At 37.5% G+C, this 21,645-nt stretch overlaps 2 protein-coding genes across 2 annotated transcripts; one reads left to right on the forward strand and one right to left on the reverse strand.

Moving 5' to 3' along the window:
- Positions 1-3,155: 3,155 nt before the first annotated feature.
- On the forward strand, positions 3,156-12,115 carry LOC134500481 (CUB and zona pellucida-like domain-containing protein 1). The gene is made up of 7 exons (XM_063307817.1): positions 3,156-3,387; positions 4,899-5,043; positions 7,046-7,260; positions 8,620-8,792; positions 9,681-10,066; positions 10,632-10,900; positions 11,514-12,115. The coding sequence occupies exons 1-7, from the start codon at positions 3,156-3,158 to the stop codon at positions 11,681-11,683; spliced, it is 1,590 nt and encodes a 529-aa protein (XP_063163887.1). The 3' UTR covers positions 11,684-12,115.
- Positions 12,116-12,468: 353 nt separating this feature from the next.
- On the reverse strand, positions 12,469-20,158 carry LOC134500171 (ATPase PAAT-like). Its single transcript, XM_063307308.1, has 6 exons — positions 19,892-20,158; positions 18,066-18,269; positions 16,976-17,048; positions 15,566-15,772; positions 13,980-14,455; positions 12,469-12,998 (listed from the first exon to the last, which is right to left on the reverse strand). The coding sequence occupies exons 1-6, from the start codon at positions 20,089-20,091 to the stop codon at positions 12,776-12,778; spliced, it is 1,383 nt and encodes a 460-aa protein (XP_063163378.1). The 5' UTR covers positions 20,092-20,158; the 3' UTR covers positions 12,469-12,775.
- Between the last annotated feature and the right edge of the window lie 1,487 nt (positions 20,159-21,645).

Raw genomic sequence — 21,645 nt, forward strand, 5'->3', positions numbered from 1 at the left:
ATACTCTGTTAATCCTGCAAGGATTTGTGAATCTAATGCTGATATGGAGCAATTCTTATTCATAAGGCTATATAGTACAAGTGAAGTTTGGAGAGGAAATACCCTAATTGAATGCCACTACAGAAGAAACTACTGTACACATAGAGGCATCCAGAGCAGATTATTGTTTTCACAAACAGGCAGTTTCATGTATTAGAAAGTAATTCAGAAAACAGCCTGGATCAATATACAAACTGTTCTCAGACTTTTTAATCTTCATTGCATGATCCTGATTCTTAGGGATCTGAGTTTTAAGGATTTGTGCAACTATGAAATTTTAGATCTGAGGATTTTGAACTACTAAGACAAACAATTATAAAACCAGCTTTGTGGACTTTACATGGTAATTATAAAAAGATCATTCTGTTCTTTTAACAAATCGATTGTATACAAAATACATGACGTTAACACCTGTGTTTTTCTCACATACATCTCCAAGTTCAGCTCAAACATTAATGATCATGAAATAAGCAGAGATATAAAAGGGTCAAAATGCATTAACCATTTTTCAGCAAAATGGGTGCACTCAGACAATGCACTGCTCCAGCAATTTTCTTGGCACTTTTCTTTGGTTTGAGTTTTGGTGAAAATAATCTGGCAGAATTACAACGTATGGAAAACTAGAAAATAATGAAACTAATTCATTAATATACAGTGGCTTTTAAATCAATCTTTGCTTAAATTATGAAACTATTTTAAGCATTTGTGTAGTCTTAATTCTTGGAAATGCACTGACAATGTTGTAGGTTTTATAAGTTTTCTTACTGAAATCAATATACTGTAGATTATAAAAATATTATTGTAATTGTTACAACATTCTCTTATGAAAGACATACTGTGATGAACACATTTAAATACTTAGATGTTGTTATAGGAATGCTACATCTATGTAAGTAATCGCCAAATGTTTTCAGTCAAAATTCCTCTATAAAGTATTACTGAGATTAATCAATGACTGTTGGTTTTCTAGAATGGAATTCAACCTGTGTGAAAGCACTGCTGAAAAATTATGAAGCTCTGCCAATTCAACTCAAGGCAAATGAAAATTGCATCTGGGAAATAAAGGAAGAAAGTCGTGTAAACCAAACCATTCGACTAGTTTTCTCTTATATCCAGTAAGTATTCTTCACTTGAATTGTGATTAATGTGGCAGAAGAATGATAAATTGAGTATTTAGAATTAGATATGCAACCAGTATCTGCACTGGGTATCTAAATAGCAAAAACACGATGCAAAGGAATTAAGATCCTTGGAGAGGGCAAGGGATGTTTGGAAAGACTGGTTTAGCAACACAACTATAAACAGCAACCGAAAATGTGGAAGAAGAAAGACCAAAGTAAATTTATTTAGTGAAATATTGCTAATTTTATTGATATACAAAGGCAGTGAGTATATAAGATGGGTTTCAATAGCTTTAAATACTGAAAGTGCTTCAGTTCTTTTTCATTCTTTATAGACTCTGCAATAAGCAAAACTAAAAGATTTATATAATCATTCTGTGAACCTGTTCAACCATTTACCCTCAATCTAAATTACTTAGTCTTCTGGTGTTACAAATATCTGCAGGAAAAATAAACGGCTACACCTTTGCTTAAATTCTTGTTTCTAATGTTAATATGGATCAACATTTTTCTAAGCAGTTTGGCAGAAAGCAGTGTGTTGAAAAAGGTTTTATGAAACATGTGTTTGATCCCTCTGTTGCTATATTGCACAAGAAACCAGGGTGACAATTAATGAAGTGATCCTTTGTATTTACCTCTGAGATTAAGCCTCTGTATACAATGTGTCCTGACTAAGCAAAGACCATGCCGAGACAAGGAGAAAGTCTCTAGTGTTTTATTTACTGCTCTTCTAGACAGAAAATCCTACCAAACTGAAGAAGCATGGGGAAACCCAGACAGATAAACCCCAAAACTCAAGGCGGGTCTGTTCTGGGTTCCTTTGAAAGACAGCTCAAAGTCTCTAAACTATACTCATGACACATAGTCCACCAAAGACCATCTCATTCACAGAAGGTAGATGTCCATAGAATGTTCTGTGCAGTAGATGCCTAGCAAATATGACTGTACTGAATTATTGAGGTTGCCTTGTTTGGTCATTAAGATCTTTACTTGGTCTTTGTTACTAATTTTCTCCTGTGGTTTTTATAATCCACAGTGGCACATATCAAAATTGTTTAGATTCTCTTCCTATTGTCTATTGTGTCAGGTAGTCCTCGACTTACAACCACAATTGGGACTGGAACTTCCATCGCTAAGCAATATGGTTGTTGAGTGAATCGTGCCCGATTTTACAACCTTTTTGCTGTGGTCATTAAGAGAATCACTGTGGTTGTTAAGTAAATCATGTGGTTTCCCACTGATTTTGCTTGTTGGGAGCTGGCTGGGAAAGTTGCAAATGGTAATCACGTAAATACATGCTGGTTTCCAAGCACCCAAACTTTGATCACATAACCACAGGGATGCTGCAAAGCTAGTAAGTGTGCGGATCGGTCATAAGTCACTTTTTTCAGGACCTTCATAACTTCGAACAGTAGTTAAATGAATGGTCATAATTTGAGGACTACCTGTATAGAAATATTGGTGTTAAGAGTGCCCAACATGATTTTTTTTTCCCTACTGCAGCAAGAGATGTATTTGGAAATCCCAAAAGCAGAACATATACTGGGTTACTATTGTAAAATACATACATACATGCATACAATCCTCCCCTTCTACCCCAAGCCTGGTCTTCAATGGCAATTTAACACTAGCCCAAAAAGTAACATATACTGTAAGTAACTTTTCTGCAGGGTCCCTTTCTTTTCCAGTGACTGAGGATCACAGACAGCAGAGTAGTGACATAATTATACGGAGCCAGGATTTTGAGATCCTGTGTTTTGTGGTGTTTGGAAGTGGGGGATACTACTCTTTGGAAGCTGTGCAAATATTTTATTTGGTTTCCCATTGGAAATAATCAAAAGATTGCACCATTGTTATTTACCACTGGATTTCAGTAGCATAATCCTCAGGGCTCAAAGTTCACAAAAAAGGATCTTAGTAACGAACATGACATGTGACTTATTTGATCAGTGTAAGTTAGATCTGTTACTATACCAGCACATAGAATAACCTATCATGTCTTTTTCTCTTAGATTTGACCCATCATCCTCATGTGACAAAGAATATATTGAAATATATGATGGTCCTTCAACTAATTCTTCTATCTTGGGGAAAGTATGCCATACTCAAGAATCTATTCCAATATTTCACTCATCCTCTTCGACTTTAACATTTCGCATATCAACAGACTCCAACATTTTCACACGAAACATCCATGCATTTTATTACTTCATTTCACCAGAATCACGTAAGTCATCCACAGAAGACAGGGGAGGGGGAATTTCCATCTGGAATCTCCTGGGACTGCAGACTCCTAGAATGACTCATCTAACCAAAATCTATCTTTTTAGCTATTGTTGTTTTTGTAATGTATGCAACACTGTAACTGACTAATAAGACAACTTCTCTTTAACATATACATGTTAGGTGATATAGACTTCAAATATAAAGGATGAATTGAGATGTTAAGGGGGCAAAGAATACCCATACAAGTTCTAACTATCTGAAATTTGCATGCCACAAATCATCAGCAGAATTGTGTTTCTGGTCCACATTTAAAAAATGTGGACCAGGGTAAATATAAAAACTTAGTTGCATATAAAGTCTACAAATTAGGTTGATATAAGATAAGGGGTAGGCACAAGAGACTTTTAAAAGCTTGCTAAGTGACAACTCTCAGAATTCCCAACCCAGATAACCCCTGATGAGAGATCCTGGAAGCTGTATCTCAGCAACATCTGAAGGATCACAACCTTTTCAACTCTGATGTGAGCTAACTTCCTCAAAGCATCTCATTTAAAATTATATGACGAAAACAGTTCACTCATGAAGTTTCTTAGAGGCTTCAGGCTGCTATAGAAATGCCAAAGTGGGGTATATATTTAGCCTCAGATATACTGTGTGGATCTAGAGTTTACTGACCTTTTATGATACCAGCTGAAGTGCACAGAAAACTCTTTTACGGATGTACTGTACATTGGGTACTAACAACCTACAGCACCTTATTTGTAGGCGTATGCCTTCTTATCCCAAAAGAACTTTCCTGAGCTGTCCTTCTCCATGTTACTAATGTATCTAGTAATTAATTAGTCACCACACAGAAGTAAACTTTCTCAATAACCATTCCAAAGTTGTGAGATCCTTTATCCTCAGTTCTCTGTTTCAGGCATTTACTGAACAGCTGGCTTTTTCCCATGGCTTTCTCTGGTTTCATTTTTTGGTTTTCTAATTACTGTTGACTATATTGGATGGATGGATGGATGGATTGGTAGAATTGTTTGAAACCTAATTATAAAAATTGCACTTAACTTTTCTTAGTCACTAAGAATTCTTCTTAACAGAAGAGTGAATTAAAAACAAAGTAAAAATAGCTTGAGCACAGAGAATCCTGTCTAAGAAGTGTGTACATACCGTGTATGTTCAGCACCACATTAAAAAAACATTTCCACTCTAGCTGAATACGAAGCAGTTGTTGTGCATATGCATGAATTCACAGTGGGTTCAACCAGTTTATAGCCAATTTCTCTGTCAGCGGCATACAAATTTAGCTGAAACACTATTAATCCCATGTTGCGTTTATAACCTTAGAAAAACCCAAACCTGAACCCTCAGGATAACGCTAAGGATAATGAGGGCAGTTGCATAGTTTCTAAATAGCTTGAATCCTTACACTGGCAGAAGACAGGAACAGGAAAAACAGTAAACTATGTTATGTTATGGTTTCTGCACACTGATGTAGTTTTTTTAATCCTTTTAAAGCCAATTGCGGAGGTTACCTTCCTGGCCCAGATGGAACATTCAGCAGCCCAAACTACCCCAAGAAGCACCCACCCTTTACATATTGTGTCTGGCATATCCAAACAGAACCATATACCAAGATAAATTTAACTTTCAGTGAAATCTTGTAAGTACATTTTGTTTCTATATGTGTTTCAGATTTTGGCCAGAGTATGAAATGCTACCAGCCAATCAGCTAAAATAAGTTTAGGATTAACCATGCATTTAAAAATATGCAGAATTACATGATGACATCTCAGTAAAAACCACTGAATAGAGGTAAAGTAAGATTTTAGCAAAAGAATTGCAATATGCTTATCCTCAAATTAGTATTTGAAACAGACAGACCTTTTTCAAAACAGATGGTTATTAGTCACCATTGCCATTCATTCTTGGGTCCCTGAATGGCCCAGTTACCTTTTCCGTACTCTCGTCTCATTCTCTCCACCCATTCATGCAATGTAATACAGTATTTTCTTCTTCGAGATCATATTCATCCAATTTTCCCTACAATTCATCCCTGGCTCTTCCATTATCATCATCACCATCCTCTGGAGTATAACATGTAACTATCACTAATCTAGGGCTTCTTTCATATGAACCCACAGTAACACAGATGACACCAGTTCCCATTTTCTGTCATAGAGTTCAACCCTTTCATTAATGATTAAACATACACCTTCACTTCCTTTCATGCATTCCTCAACTCCATCAGACCACTACATTCAGATCTATTACATTCTTTCTTTTAGCTTCATAGACACATACCATTTCCTACTTCTCTTTTCATTTGTTAATTTACATTATTTATCATTTACTACTCTTACAGTCAAAATTCCAGTCTTCCACATGACATGGTCATCACCATATGGGCCCACAGATATTAGCTTCCATTGCAATTTGACCAATCTAGGCTTTCACATAATGTTTTTAGTTAAGCAAAGAAGTTACCGGCCTAGTCACACCCACACCATATGTAGCTTTATCTACTATTAATAAAGACAGTATCAGGCAGCTTGGGCACATTTTGGCCAATGTGCCACAAATACAATCAAAGCCCAGTTTTACCCCAGGTATGCCATTACTTTTCCATGCAAGCCAGGATCAGTAATCCAGAGGCTTTCTTGTCAGTCACCATACTATTTCCCATATCCTATCAGCTGGGACTTACAAACACTGTACTGACATGCCTAGGATATTTAGGTAACAGAAGGAAAAATAAAAGCCTATTTCATATTAGTTTCAAGGGAACTAATTCTGCACTTATACTCTCCTGTGCTGAATCTGGCCCTGCACCTAACACTCAGTCTCCTTCATGTCCAAACAAACTGGAATGTGAAATTAGTTTTTATATTTACCAGAAATGTGTATGATAAAACTGTGAGAAAAGGCTGATTAATGAGATCACAACAGGAATATAGAGAAAAACTCTTTCCTCCCTTACTAGGATTCTGAAAAACATTGTTTCTTTGAAGCTATACTAAGCTGGGAGGAAGTCTGTCACTTGTATTCAGGAAGATTTCAACCTAATACAAATAAATCTAGTTTGGCTCTGAAGGTTGTCCAACTGAAGAGATTAGATTGAGCTAGAAACTAGATTTCTGTTTTCTGAATGTATTTATTACGTTTTCCCTAGTACATACTACTTCCTCTTTTTAGTCACAACAGCCCAGGAAAAGTTGGGCTGGGAGATAGTGAATAACCCAAATTCACCCAGTGAACTTCTACAGTTGAGTGTGGAATTAAGTTACTTGACTAGAATAGGGGAGACCAAGTTTTGTCTCCCTTATTCTAGTCAAGTAATTTAATCACTTAACACAGAGATTCTTAAATTAATTGTAAACCTTTAGGAAACATTTGCCTAAATCCAACCTATACCTTACACCTGCCTTTAGCTCCTGCGGCTAGCATCTAAACACTTATTAATGGTAGTCCCACAAACCCAAGAAGGTATTAGCTGGCATAGAACTAGCATGGGGTATAAGTTAAGACTGCAAAACTAGGATTGGGGAAAACCTTGAACCAATTATCCTAAGGATAAGTGAAGATGAAGACGACAAAAAAAGAATATGAGAAATATTAGTTTTGTAATAGTATTATAAAACTGTTGTTTTTCTCTGTGCCCAAAGTCTAGAAATGGATGTGAATTGCAGATATGATTTTCTTGCCATTTATGATGGTCCAACAGCCAGCTTTCCTTTAATCAAAAAAGCATGTGGTCGTGTAGCTCCAACATTTGAGTCTTCTTCCAATGCTATGACAATTGTGATGTCTACGGACTATGCTAATTCTTACAGAGGCTTTTCGGCTCACTACACAAGTATACCAATAACAGAGGCTAACAGTAAGTCCAATGAGGTTGTAATAACTAATTCATACTGATATGGAAAGAGAATACCAAATACAGATCAATTCTTCTAATGATACATTGGGTATAAATCTGCTTTATGACCTTCTTTCTAGCTTTTGAAACATGGCAAGGATTTTGTCCTTATTTCAAATTCTTTATGACTATGGTTTGACATAGCTATGAGCACACCCAGATATTCTATCCATCACCAGGGATTCCTATTCCTTCTATAATCAGTAGTACAGGATTTTTGTTTTGTGCCTTCAAGTCAGTGTTGACCTGGTTACTGCCTGGACAAATCCCGCGGTTTTCTTGGCAAGATTTTTGGAAGTGGTTTGCCATTAGCTTCTCTTTCCTAAGGCTGAGAGTGACTGGCCCAGAGTCACCCAGTTGGTGCCGTGCCCAACACAGAACTAGAACTCCCAGTCTCCTGGTTTCTACCCTGGTGCCTTAACCACTACACCAAACTAACTCTCAGCACAGTTATAGTTGACTATAATTATATGTGCCCTGATGACATGTAGGACTGACATTTATTTATACAATGTATACAGCTGCCCATCTCACAGCAGTGACTCTGGGCAGTATGCAAAGTTAAAACCAAATATTCAGACAATCCAAATAATAAATGTCCAAGGTCACAAACAGCAAATTCCAACTTACAATTAAAATACATCAGCCAGCAGTACTGTAATGTGTTTTGAGTGGGTCTTTGAAGCTGCAGTTAGTTCAAAATACAGCTATTATGAGATATCCTAAAAGGAACAGATGTTGAAAGCACTGAGCTTTATTGGGACCTCTGCCTGCAGGATTATATCCTCATACAGAGAACAATGAGAGAACCCTATTTTCATTTTTACTCTACTTTACAGGCCAGCTGTTATAAAAGATGGAATATACTCTTATATTTCAGAATCAATGTACCATATATGAATATCTAACTTATACCCAAATAAATAATTGTAACATTTTTCTTCACCATTTTGAAAGTGTTTCAAGCTCAATGCATTTCCAAAAGGCTAGTAAGTCAGATTTCTATTTGTTTGTTTTACTTTACTGTCTAGCCACAGAACCAGGATTCCCTGGGGTCTCCCATTCATGTACTAACAAACCTGTTCAACACTGTTAGCTTTTTCAAGATCAAAGTCTTGGTGGATGTTACTACTTGTCACAGATTTTCTAGTATTACAACACAGAAAAATTTGATCCATTTTTCCCATAATACATAATTTCATAATCTGTATCATGACCTTTTAAATTCACCTGCAATAGGAGTTACATACTTTTTTCTAGGACAAAGAGATTTTATTATTCCTGAGGCTATTCATTCATTTCTTTTTCTTTTCCTGTTAGCATCCCTCAGTTGTTCTTCAGACAGGATGACAATTACTGTCAGCAAGTTATACTTGGCTTCACTCAACTATAATGCAAGTTCCTTACTTCTGAATGACCAAACTTGCAGACCTATTGCTTACAACCCAGTGATATTTTCTTTTCCAATTAACAGCTGTGGAACAGTTAAAAAGGTAAGATTAATCTTGCTATGAATTCATTTATTTTTTCCAAAGCTACAGTCTGCTTACAGTAGAGTCACCCAATCAGGGCTGCAAAAATCCAGGCAACAACTAGCTGGCAGCAGTTAGTTTTCAGTACTTGTTTCTGCCAACTAGTGGCTGTCGGATTTTTGCAGCCCCTCCTTAAAACCTTTTCTAATTCGCTTGTCTCATGCCAGTTTCATCCACCATCCCTAGATTTAAGCACATCAATGACACGCAATCTTGAATGAGTCCAGTAAAGTTGTATTTCTCTGTACTCCACTTTTTAGTCCACTCAGGTGCAGAAAAGATCACTATCAGAGCCATACGTAAATTAATAAAAATATCCCATAAGAGTATGGAGATAGCTGGGAAGCATGAGGGTCACCAATCAAATAGGATACAATATACTAAACATTTAGACCAAGTTCCACTAAAATTCATGAGACTTAAATACTAAATAGTTACAATCCTGAAACTAGAGATCAAAGTGGAAAATGGGCTGCTCACAGTTCACTAGTTTCCTGGATAGTGTTATTTACTGGCAACAGCCTACTTCATTAAGTGTCCTGTGCTTTTTACAGAACTCAAATGCTGATTTTCAAGATACTTTTGTATTCAAATGGAGAAAGTAGTAATATCAAAGAAACTGATATTGGAGAAGGCTGCTACTCTTCCATGTTCTTTGATGTATTATCACATATAATGACTGTTGCTACTTACAGTATTTTTACATTTAAACAAAACACTTAACTGTAATCTTAGAGTTAGAGATTATGAAACTTTAGACTCATGAGATACAGTATTTGTAGCTCAATTTTTTTTTCCTGTCTCCTCAAAAGTGTGTAACATTTTAAAAAAATACTTTTTCTTTCTCAGACTGAAGGTCAAAGCATCTCTTATAGCAATGTTATAACCGCCTACCCAATAGGTGATGTGGTCACCCGCCAAAAGAAAGTTGAAATTGTTGTGAAATGTGTAATGGAAAACAATTCAACTGTGGAAGTTGTTTATGTAACAGAACACGAACATTTAGAGAACACAAGCGCTGTAGGTAGATACAATCTCAGCATGTCCTTCTATGAAACGGATTCCTTCTTCAGACCAATACTTGAATCTCCATACTACGTTGACTTGAACCAAATGCTCTATGCACAAATCAGCCTCCATTCCAGCGATCCAAATCTGGTAGTGTTTGTGGATACTTGCACAGCATCTCCAGATCTTAATCCTACATCACCAAAATATGATTTAGTCAAAAATGGGTAAGTACATTGACTGTTCATCACAATTAGAATTTACTATAAACTGAGTTGTATTACAATATATGGAACTGATGTAATTTCCATCATAGAGGAAAAATAGGACCAATACATTACATATATTAACTAATTATTTGGAGTAAGGATATCCAAACCACACCTAAGTACTACTTTTGTTTATAGCCACTCAAGTTCATTCTGTCCCCCACCTTTGCACATATTTAATATTCTGCTTACAAGACTCCAGGCATCTGATGAAATGGATTACAACCTACAAACATATAAACTGTAATGAATGTCACATGCCTTTATTGTATATGCTACAAACGACTAACATGGGTAACCTTCAGGAAAGAATGGAAGTGGAGCTAATTCTTGATTAAAAGAGTCCATGTGAGAAAAGGAAAGGAAAGAAGTAGATCTACAGTTGAAACTTAAGCTTTTTTGCCTTTAAAGCATCCGTTCTTGAACTTTTACACAGCAATTTAATTTCTGGTAAGCATAAAATATAAACATAGATCCAAGGTACTGTTGATCATTATAAAATAATCTGGATTTTCTATTACAGCTGCACTAAAGATGATACCTATTTGGCTTATCCCATCCTTAAGCATTATGGGAGGTTCAAGTTCAGATCCTTCAGATTCCTAGAATATTACTCATCTGTTTATCTTCACTGTGAAGTTTTAATCTGCGACAGCAAGAATCTTAATTCTCGCTGCACCAAAGGTTGTATTTCTCGGCATAAGAGAGAGATTTCTTCCTACAAATGGAAAGGAGATGCTGTGATTGGACCTCTCAGACTGAAAAGAGATGAAAGTTCTATGGATCGCTCAGGTGAGAATGTTTTCTTTCGAGAGCTTGAAAGGTGAAAGGTCCCCTGTGCAAGCACCAAGTCATGTCTGACCCTTCAGGGGGATGCTGCTTTCACATTTTCTTGGCAGACTATATCGGGGTGGTTTGCCATTGCCTTCCCCAGTCATCACCTTCCCCAACAAGTTGGGTATTCATTTTACTGACCTCGGAAGGATGGAAGGCTGAGTCGACCTGAGCCGGCTACCCGACAGAGAATCCAGCTTCCGCTGGGATCGAACTCGGGCTGTGGGGAGAGTTTTTGGTTGCAATACTGCCGCCTTCCACTCTGTGCCACGCAAGGCTCTGTCTTGGAGAGGTTACATATGTAGATTTAACTGGTTTTATTCCAAATTATTTAAGAACGCCTCCAGTATTATAAATAGCAATCAGAGCATGCTACCACTGAACTGCAGGCAAATAGAACTGCCAGTACCTCCATGTCCACCCAATCAATCATAAAATACTGGTAAGGGTAACAAAAAAGAAATTTATAGCCAATAATTTTCCAGACTTTATTCTAAAAGTGTTGTTGAATGATTTTGGAACTTGTGAAGACCTTTTTACCCTCCGTTTGTCTTCTGCTTTTTATATTCAGCCACGTCTAGTGAAATTTATCCAGAAGAAAGCCTAAATGCACAGCCCCAAATCCTATACATCCTTGCATTTGTTGTGTTGGCTACAAACGCGGTCCTCCTGGTTGGTCTAGCAGCAAAGCGCCTCATCACTCGAGAAACAGGATACAGATACCAGAAACTGAATAACTAACAAGGATCTTCATCTGGCTGCTTCACATCTACACAGATATGAATGGAATATTCTGTTGTTTTTCCATGATTTTTTCCTTAAAGAATCGTTTCAGTTAAAATAAATCAACTACAGCATTAAAGAGGAATCAAACATATCTGGAAGGGAAACAGCCAAATACAAAACACACACACATACACACATCAGATACCAAAATAAAGAAACTGAAGTTGAGGAATATGATTCTTCTCCTCTGCCCTCACCTTTTCTTCTGGAGAATTTTTCAGGAGACACAGGTGGCTGTAGGGAAGAAAATGGCCAGAAACATTTCCCTTTCATGAACTCCTTTATGTGAAACTTATTTTTAGGCAAAAACCTTCACCTTGTTCATTTATATATTAATGCACAAACACTCAAGAAAACTACTGAAAGAGAAGTATGAATGAATAAATCATTGTGGAAAAATTACGTTTTTTTGATGTCAGAAATCACTGGATTCTATTTCTCTATTTCAAAAATGTATCATATGCATAATATTAATCCATGAACAGATGTCAGATAGAGATGAATAGATGCAGAGTAAGATTAGAGCAAATACATGTTGAAACATTTAGAAGTTCTGTATGGCCAACAAACCAAGATACAGCATGTATGTATCACTGAAATACACTGACTCCTTTCCCTTAATTCATTTGCTTTTCTCCAAGGCTGAGCATTAATTAAGAACCCAAAATTAATGGATATAAGTTAATTATTTTATGCTATATTACCCTACATTCAAATATAAGAAACTAGTTAAATAGTGATAAAGCTGCAAAGTATTTTATTTAGAGTGGTTCAAGATAATTTAATAGGGCACTTATCATGCTAATTTTTAAATATTTATCAATAAATAGATCAGAAGCAGATGTAGAAAATTCTCTGAAAGGTAAAAAATACTTATTTTGCACATTACAGATATATAACAATTAACATAAGGGTATAATACTTGCAAAATTACAGAAAAAGTACAGTCTGAGGTGTTAATGTTTACAAGCTTATAAGCAAAAAGTTTGCACAATACAGACCTGTCCTTACAAAGCATACTGAGGTCTTTGATTTGTCAAAGATTTCCTACCTCTTCCCATTTGTTTTTTCTTCTTTCAAAGGACCATGTTCTTGAGAAACAATATGCAAATTATTTACCAAATCTACTATTGCAGCAAGTTTATTATCAACATGTTCCTGAAGTTTTTGCATACGTAGATCAATATAGTCCATTAATCTCTTTTCTGTCAGCTCCATCTTTTTGGACATGAACTTTTCCAAATACAGACAAATACGCTGCTGTTCTAAACTGCAAGAAATGGAAACAACCAAAAATTGACCCACGCCATCCAGAAATATGAATTATGCACCTTAAGCAGCATGAATTTTACAAATGCCCCAACAGAATGTCTGATACTGAAGAATCAGTATCTCAGAACTGTTACTCCTCCAAATCTAACATTACTTAATATTCTGCATAATTAGTATTAATAATTGGGAATTCCTAAATATTCATTGTTAAACAGTAAAAAATATGATCTGACACTTCCCATTTAAATCAAATGAGCAGATGATTTATTAAATTAAGTCAATCAAATACCCCTGGGAAGGCATTAAGCAAAATATGATTATAGCACCTTAATGGATACTGAGGCATATGAGCTTCAGTATTTGAGTACAGATAAGTAATCATTACATTACAAATCAGTACTTTAGGCACTGGGCCAGGACACTGTATGTGTCAATACAAATTTTGTGAATCATTGTCCCCAGTGCTATAGGTGTTATATGTGTTTCTTCTGGTTTGTTGGATTTTTATTACTGATATATTTTTTGGTTATTCTTCACACTGTTAGCTACCCAGAGTCACTTGGTGAGTGGGCAACCATATGAACTGAATAAACGAATAAATATCTTTTCCATGATTTCATGCCAGCATCTTAAAACTGATCTAAACAGAAGATATAGGGAACTGGTAGATAATCAGGAAATAAGTGCATAGTTAATTATATTTTAAATTTAACCAATTAACCTTTTGTACAGTTCCTGCTATCAGAGAGCCATACATTTATGGAAAGTAAACCCTTCAGAAATTCTAGTCAGCAATTTGAGTGCCCTCAACTTCAGTGCATTCAAAAATCCAGCTAAATTCAGTGGTCACGCTATGGGCAGAAGTGCTGTTTAAGAGTTACCTAGTTCAACTGCCTGGTGAGGCCTGCCATATTTTTTCCAAGAAAGGCACTCAGAGCCCAATTTTAAAAGTGCATAATGTTTTTCAATATGAACTCACCCAACGGTTTGAATTCCATCCTCCTCAGAAGCAGAAGTCTTTTCGCAGCATTTATTCTTTTCATCTACACATAGACGATCTACTTGACCACATAACGTTTGAAGAAGTGGAAGCAGCAATGTGGAATTGGGCATATTTGAATTTTCATTTCCTTGCTCTTGCAAAAATGGGGAGAGAATCCCTTTACAGTTACTTTCAGAACATACAGCACAAGGCTGTGGAGCCTGAAGTCCAGGAAACTCAAAAATGTTACCTGTAGTAAGAACCTGTTTGCTCATCTTGGAGTGTGTATTTAAATCCTCTATGGCTGTTTTAGCTGCCAAATTAGCTTTTAAAAGAGAAGGTCCATTGGACAAGTGGTCTAATCTTCCAAAGTCAGCTGCCTTCTTCAACCCATCAATGGTATGACTTTTTCCAAACACAAATCCATTTCTTCCCAAGATGGTTTGTAACTTGCCTCCAAAAGAAATTCCATTCTGATGGAAATAAAATGTATGGTCGCATTAATTTAGATATGTAACCTAAGAAAATAAATGTACAAATCTCCAACACTCAGTAGTATTTCTTGGTATATTACATGCTCATATTGAACTGTTAAATATTCCCCTTCTTGGAAAACCATTTGCTGAATATGCTGTTTTTCTAGCAATTTTCTGAAATCCCACCATATTCAACCCACTGGCTCCTGCTAACCCTGGCTGCTTGAGTATACTTTATTGAGCTTGGCTTTATTTTACTGTATTCCTTAACAGAAGAACTTAATTAATTTGGAGCTCTGAAGGAGAAAGTATGAAGGGAGGCTCTTTTTATTGTTATCTTAAATGCAAACTGTGCTAAACAAGGATTGATCAGGACAAAAGAAAAGGAAGACAACAATGGTAGGGAAGAATATAATTGCATTTTCACTACTATTTTCTTCATCATCTACTTGATCCAGACCTTAGAACTGTGTGACAGAACTAATGAACTACATACCTCATAGTCAGAGGTAAAGACACCCACAAGTCATGTTTGATTCATAATAGGACACCATTAGGGGACCCCAGTGCAATTTTCTTGGTAATGGTATGGAAATTTTTTGCCATTCCCTTCTTCCGAGTTCATCACCCACCCATCCCAGTCTGCCCTACAACTCAGGAGTCCCTGGTAGTCTCCCAAGTACTAAGCAAAGCTGAGCTTACCTAATTTTGGAGTCTAGATTGGATGGTTCTGGTGTTGCCACATAACTCCAATTTATATATAACCTACCCGTCCAGACCAATTATGTAACTTTGTGTTATCTATCTATCTATCTATCTATCTATCTATCTATCTATCTATCTATCTATCTATCTATTTTCACTATGCTAAAAAGACCACAAATTAGTCTGGAAAGGAAGGCTATGTATAAATAGAAATTCTAACTATACAACTAAATTGGATAAGAGACATTTGAAAGATGGCAAAACCTGCCTTTATTTCAGTTATTAACAGTGCACAAGTACTCCTGTGCAAGCTGAGCATATAGAAATCCCACATTATCTCTTCTTCTTCTTGCACCCTAAAAAGGACATTTCACAAATAGTGTTTTTCAAATGGTAACCTACCTTCTGTTGAAAACGAACCATATCCAGGAGTTGTTGTGCCCCAGGTGACAATTTGGATCCCATTGATTCCATTATAGTTTGTACTTGGTCTAGGTCTATTCCCGATCCTAATGTAGCAACACTTGGCACAGTTTTTGCACAAGCCGACTGGACTTGTACTATGATTTTATTGATGAGTACTCTTTGTTTTTCACTGATGGACAATAGCTAGTGAAAAGAGAAGATACACACTCTGGTGAACTGAGGAAATAATTCAATTAATTTAAGACATTCCTTCCAGAAAAATGATCTCTAATTTTCTCCTCTCAACCCTCATAGTAAACTTTTAGCAGGTGTTGATAATAGGTCTGATACAACTAAACATATAAACAGGTTAATAATAAGACATAGGTTGAAGCCAAACTTCAACTACATTGAACTTTAGTCTGAGATGGTATTAAAGTCATAGTTTCAATGGTTAATTCTGCACTAGTGTGCTTTGCAGGCATATTTCATACAGAACCTTTGTCAGTGGACAAAACTGCCCATTATGTCAGCAAACAAGGGTTTCTAACCTTTTATTTACTGAAAAAAGGGAATGGTGCTGAACATACCTCCCTTCTACTTCTCTCTGAATCGGTTTTATATCGGCTAGGTTTACTGGGTCTCACAGGCCAGAGATGGTTAAAGAATTAAGAAAAGTTCTGAGGTACGAAAAGGAAAAGATGGGATTGAGAAGATAACGCTTATTGCATGTTTGCAATTGGGAAGGAATATTTTTTTCAGAACAAACACTTGGTGCTTCTAAAGATTATCAATTTCTCTCCATATCATAGCTTGCTTGTGCTATATTGCTTTTTGTCCTACCTCTAAAATCCCTTTCTCACAAAGGAGAGAGAGATAAAATTAAAAACTTCTTACAAGCAAACATGGTTGGAGGAAAAATCTCACAGATCCAAGGAAATTATACTGGTCTTCTTTTTACATCTTCCAGAATGCAAGAGGAAACACAATAATTGTATTTGATTTATCACCATTTGGGCTGTACAAGGCATTCGAAAGAGACCTTTTATAAGGTGTGTCAATGAAGTTTGTCAGTTCTCAAAGCTGCTATAACACTGGATGGCCTGTACAACTGCTTCAAAGGTTGTTTCCAGTTGTTTGCAGGTATGCATGTCCAGCTGCTTTATTTGTAGCCTCAGAAGTACTGCCCGTGCATAGATACACACGCGTACAGACAGCTGGGACAGCTTTCAAAGAAGCCGCACAAGCCTTTCAAAGAACAGCTGTTTTAGCACTTTAAGGAGGAGTGCTTTGCTCGCTGACATGCTTTGCAAAGGACCTCTTTTGAATGCTTTGTGCAACTGCTGGCACTACTGTAAAAAAATGAGCCTAGAATTTATGGTGGGGTTTTTTTTTGTAAGTTCCTACCTTAATCTTACAAGAAACTGTGGAGCACTCCAATTTAAGATACTTTTTGTATAATGAAACCTGGTCACTTTTGCTAGAAAAATAAAATAAAGGAATTGTAAAGTTTTATGTATAATACTGCATTAATGAAATAGTTTTTCATAAAGAAGAAAAACAATATGATTTTTTTTCAAGATGCTACTTACATTTTTCTAATGTCCAACAAAAAAAATTGCTGTATTTATAAATATTAGAAAATTTCAACAGCTCTTATGTTTTCTTAGTAACCTGTACAACGCCAGCAGTGACTTAAACATAGCAGAAAACATTACAGACCCTGTGCATTATCCAGAAACTCTATGCACATGGCAAGCACTTCAGTGTAAACACAGGGTACCGCTGCCACACAACACACTGAATTCTGCTGGAGAGGTTTTTTTCCAAAATCACAGGGGAGGAGAAGTAGCTATTAAGAGCTACAGTGAAATCAATGGGAAAATCCCAGTGAGCAAAAAGCTTAATGCTTGGCCGGAACTCTGAAATTCAACTCTAGTTCATTTTAGGTATTTTGGAAACATATATCAAAAAATACTTCAACAATATAAATGTAAACTTGGTCATCCACATATGATAAAGGCTCTGGTCCAGTGTTATTTTTAAATAAACTTCTGGAAAGCAACCTGGTTACAAGTGTTATCCACACCACATATAATTTGACCACATATAAATACTTTATTTCATGAGATGAAGCTTGTTACTCTTAGGATCTCTATCCAACATGTCCAATTATTAATTTCTTACCTATGATATTCCTTCTATCCCAACAAGATACTGTACATCCTTGGAACTTTTTCTATAGGATAAAGAACCTTTCAAGGATGTTACAACCACTTATCAAAATGTTGCTTTCAGTTTAATTGCACTAGCAAAACACAGTCTATATGCCAATATGACTATAGAATGAGAAAAGCAAGTCTCAAGCAACTTTATTTTGGCAGGCTGATAAACATATTTATGAGCAAATAACTTCTGGAAGTCTTATCTGCAAGACTAAATATAACCTCATTACATTATAGACTAAATCAATGTGAAAAAAGACAAAACAACTGACCTGCCATGTTTGACAGTAAAGACTTTCTCTCCCCTTCCAGTTGCATAGTATTCATCTCCTAAGTAGACTTCCATGTTCCTTGCTTCACTTACAATACTAAGACTGACAATTTCTTCAGATCCACATGGATCACAGTGCAAGTAGAGTAAACAGGGAACTACACTGTCATCATTTATTTGTCCTTCAAGAACGACAACATTGTGACTGAATAAGGGGAAAAGGTTATCTTAAGTTATGCATTTGAACACCAATATTTCTGGGAAATAAACATTTCAAATGTACAATACATGACAAAAATCTGAAAATATTTATCCCATGGCTAAAATCTTACATAGGCCTTAAAGGAGCCATCTCCTCCAAACACCACTGTGGATATGTTGTACGTATGGTAAGTAGTTGGGGTCGGAATTTTCTCTTTTCCAAAATAAGGGTATATTGTGATTTTATTTTGTGTGTGTGTGCTTATGTTTAAATCTGTCTAGTTTATTTTAGGATCTGCACTGGAGTTCTTATACAGCCAAGAATGAAGGACTAATGATGAATATGGACTGAATACAAAAGTGAGAGACAAGTATTAAAGAGGTATGTTGAGATGGTTTGATTATACAGGTAGTCCTCGCTTAACAAATGGTAATTAGGACTGACAACTCCATCGCTAAGCAACAGTTGTAAAGCGTGACATCATGTAACCATGCTGACTTACAACGGCAGTTGCAGCAGTTCTGGTTGCCGTTGTTAAGCGAATCCCACATGGTCATTAGGTGCAACGTCACATGATCGCCATTTGCAACCTCCTACCAGCTTCCCTACTGACACTGCTTGTCAGAAGCCAGTAGTGAAGGCTGCAAATGGTGACCACATGACCATGGGAAGCTGTGACTATCGTAATTGCAAGCCAGTTGCTAAGCGCCTGAATCGCAATCACGTGACTGCAGGGATGCTCCAATAGCCACAACTATGAGGACCAGTTGAAAGTCTCCTTATTCAGTGCCATCATAACTTTGAATGGTTGCTGAACAAGTGGTCATTAAACAAGGACTACCTGTAAAGAGAGGTTGAATGAGGGCCAAGCATGAAACAAATCTAAAAAGGAAGATAGAACAGGTCCAGCAGAAAGGTAAGCCCAAGAAAGTTGTGACTGGATGCAGGTGATGAGAACTTGAAAAGAGGGAGGTAGAGAAGTTTAAAAAACTAAAAGCAATGGCAAGAACGGGGGTGATAGAAGCAAGGATGGATTAGACAGATACGGAGTGACGTAGTGAATGTAAACATTGAGTTAGATTTTCTTTCATCTTCTGCCTTTCGTTTATTTTGCTAATTATTTCTTACTTTTTTCCCCCAACATTGCACATAATGAGGCTTATTCCAAAATAGAATAGCTTGATTTTGGGTAAGTACGCAAAACAGCAAGAAAACATATGGCTAATTTCCAGCAGTTCTGCTGCAAGATGTTGGAGGGGGCGCCAGAGAACACAAAAATTTGCTCAGGACACCACAAATTGCTTCTCCCCCTCCCTTCCCCACCTGCTAAGACAAACCCCTACGTTTAGTGCCACGAATGAATCCAGTCCCGCTATTTCAGTGGTTTTAAGTTTGTCTGGAGCATGGTTCAGTCAGCAAACCCCAACCGACTGGATTCACACATAAACCGTGGTTTGCAAGTTTCAGGCCACAGCCCACCCCCGAACTAAACAACTACGGGCTCCTAAACCCAGAAGGGTGAGCCTGGAAAGAACTCAACCATCCTGCCGAGGCGGCCTTTGCAGCTCCGGCCTACTCCTCGGCCCGCCACCTAGCCTTCGGTCGACCCCCTTCCCCTCCCTCACCCGCTCGAGGATGGCTCAGAAAGCTCCCCCGCCTCGAGTCCCCCCGCCGGGACGACGAGGAGAACCCTCGCCAGGTCGCTCCGACACTCCCAGGAACAGGCGACCGACACGCGGGGGCTGCCGGCAGAGACATCCCAGCCGGCAGGAGTGTGTTGGCCCTGAAGCATCGCCGTCAAGCCGCTGCTGCCGCTGCTCGCCATCGCAAATAATAGACCCGACCCTTATAATGCGACTGCCCGCCCGAAATGAAACCCTGGGCGGAGTAATTTTAAGGCGGAACTTAGTGTCGAGGGGATGCGATATTCGTCGGATGTGTTTTTTGGGACGTTCCGCCCTTCCACAAGTTCAACCATAGATTAGAAGACTTTCTATTTTCCTGTCGTCCGTCTAGGATGTTATCTGATCAGCCACGTGATAGCGCCGCGGTTCCCCGGTCAGTAGGGCCGCCCGCCTGTGTTGGGCGCTGCGGCGCTCAGAGGGATGTGCTTCCTGTATCTGTTCAAAGAGGAAACAGGAAGACCGGCTTTTGTTTTCTGCTCTAAGGTGCTCGCTGTGTCTTTGCACCCAGCCACTCTTCGGCAGTAGGAGCCAATAAGGAAGCTCGTGGTTATTTTAAGGTTCCGTGTGCAGAACAAATGCTTCCTGTTTTTTTTTTCTTTTTATAATTTCATGCCGCTTTCTGGATTCGAGAGGAAAATTAACCTGCCCAGCATGGCCAAAAATTTTAAAATGCTGATAATCCTTTCAGACAGTCCAGTGTCACAGCATCCCATGCCTGCAGGCAGTGATTATGAAGCTGGGGCTTCCTTGTAATAAAACTGTAACTTAATGCGGTCTGTCCTGCTCCGTGTTTGTGTTCGTGCATGTACGTGTGTATGTGAGACGGAATATAAGAAGATGGGTTCACATTAGGCACTAAGCCATGATTTGTTTAACAAGCCAGAATTGTCTGGGTTTGCACAATTAGTCAAGAATTGGGATTACAAACCACGTTATGGCTTGGCTGATGTGAGAAGCTAGCAGAAATTTCTTTGCATAACTGTATGCCCTTGGAAATTAGGTATAAAATCTGTACTACATGTACAGTTCAGATACCTGGCTTGGTGTTTGCCATGGCTTTCAAAGATTGGAGTGAGATATGAGTGCAGGGGATATAAGCTACAGGAAACTAACTAAATAATAAAGGCTTTAAAAATCCTCACACAATTTCGGGATCTGCAACGCTGACACTGCAGTGCTATACAACATTCAAAGAAAAGTACAACAGAACAAACACATGGAATGTAGAAATACTTGAAATCCATTGAAAGTAATGCTTTCTTAGGCCAACTGAAGTTTTATGAAATAATTTTTTAAGAACTCTTCAGAAGTGTTTGCATGACATACTTTTCATATTAGTGTGTTGTGCAAACCAACAATTGATGGCTGTTTGTCAAGCAAACTCAGAATTGAGTAAACCATAGTTAAGTTTGTATGTCTTGCAAACCCAATTTTCATCAGATGAGATGGTTAAAAGCCAGAAAATGAATGGAGATAATAAAGAATGTATGCAGCAGCATTTCACTGGGGGTGGAAAAAAGTTGAGATGGTGGTCATAGCAGCATAAATGCTATTAATTTTTTTGTATATGCATCTATGTTGCCTGCAGGTACAAAGGGTCAAGTCTGCTAGCATTGCCCTGACTATCATCAGGACTTTTTCACCTGTCCCCTGACCTCACAGTGCAATATTCTCAGTGAATGCAATTAAGGAAG

Source organism: Candoia aspera, chromosome 6 (assembly GCF_035149785.1).
Source record: "Candoia aspera isolate rCanAsp1 chromosome 6, rCanAsp1.hap2, whole genome shotgun sequence".
In the NCBI taxonomy this organism is placed as follows: domain Eukaryota; kingdom Metazoa; phylum Chordata; class Lepidosauria; order Squamata; family Boidae; genus Candoia; species Candoia aspera.

Coding starts and splice junctions, on each gene's coding strand:
- LOC134500481 (XM_063307817.1), top strand. CDS start 3,156: ATGTCTTTTTCTCTTAGATTTGACCCATCATCCTCATGTGACAAAGAA. Junction 7,261..8,619: donor ACCAATAACAGAGGCTAACA/GTAAGTCCAATG, acceptor TTTTCCTGTTAG/CATCCCTCAGTTGTTCTTCA. Junction 10,067..10,631: donor TATGATTTAGTCAAAAATGG/GTAAGTACATTG, acceptor TTTCTATTACAG/CTGCACTAAAGATGATACCT.
- LOC134500171 (XM_063307308.1), bottom strand. CDS start 20,091: ATGGCGAGCAGCGGCAGCAGCGGCTTGACGGCGATGCTTCAGGGCCAA. Junction 17,049..18,065: donor TTTACTGTCAAACATGGCAG/GTCAGTTGTTTT, acceptor TTATTTTTCTAG/CAAAAGTGACCAGGTTTCAT. Junction 12,999..13,979: donor GATGGAATTCAAACCGTTGG/GTGAGTTCATAT, acceptor CATTTCTTGCAG/TTTAGAACAGCAGCGTATTT.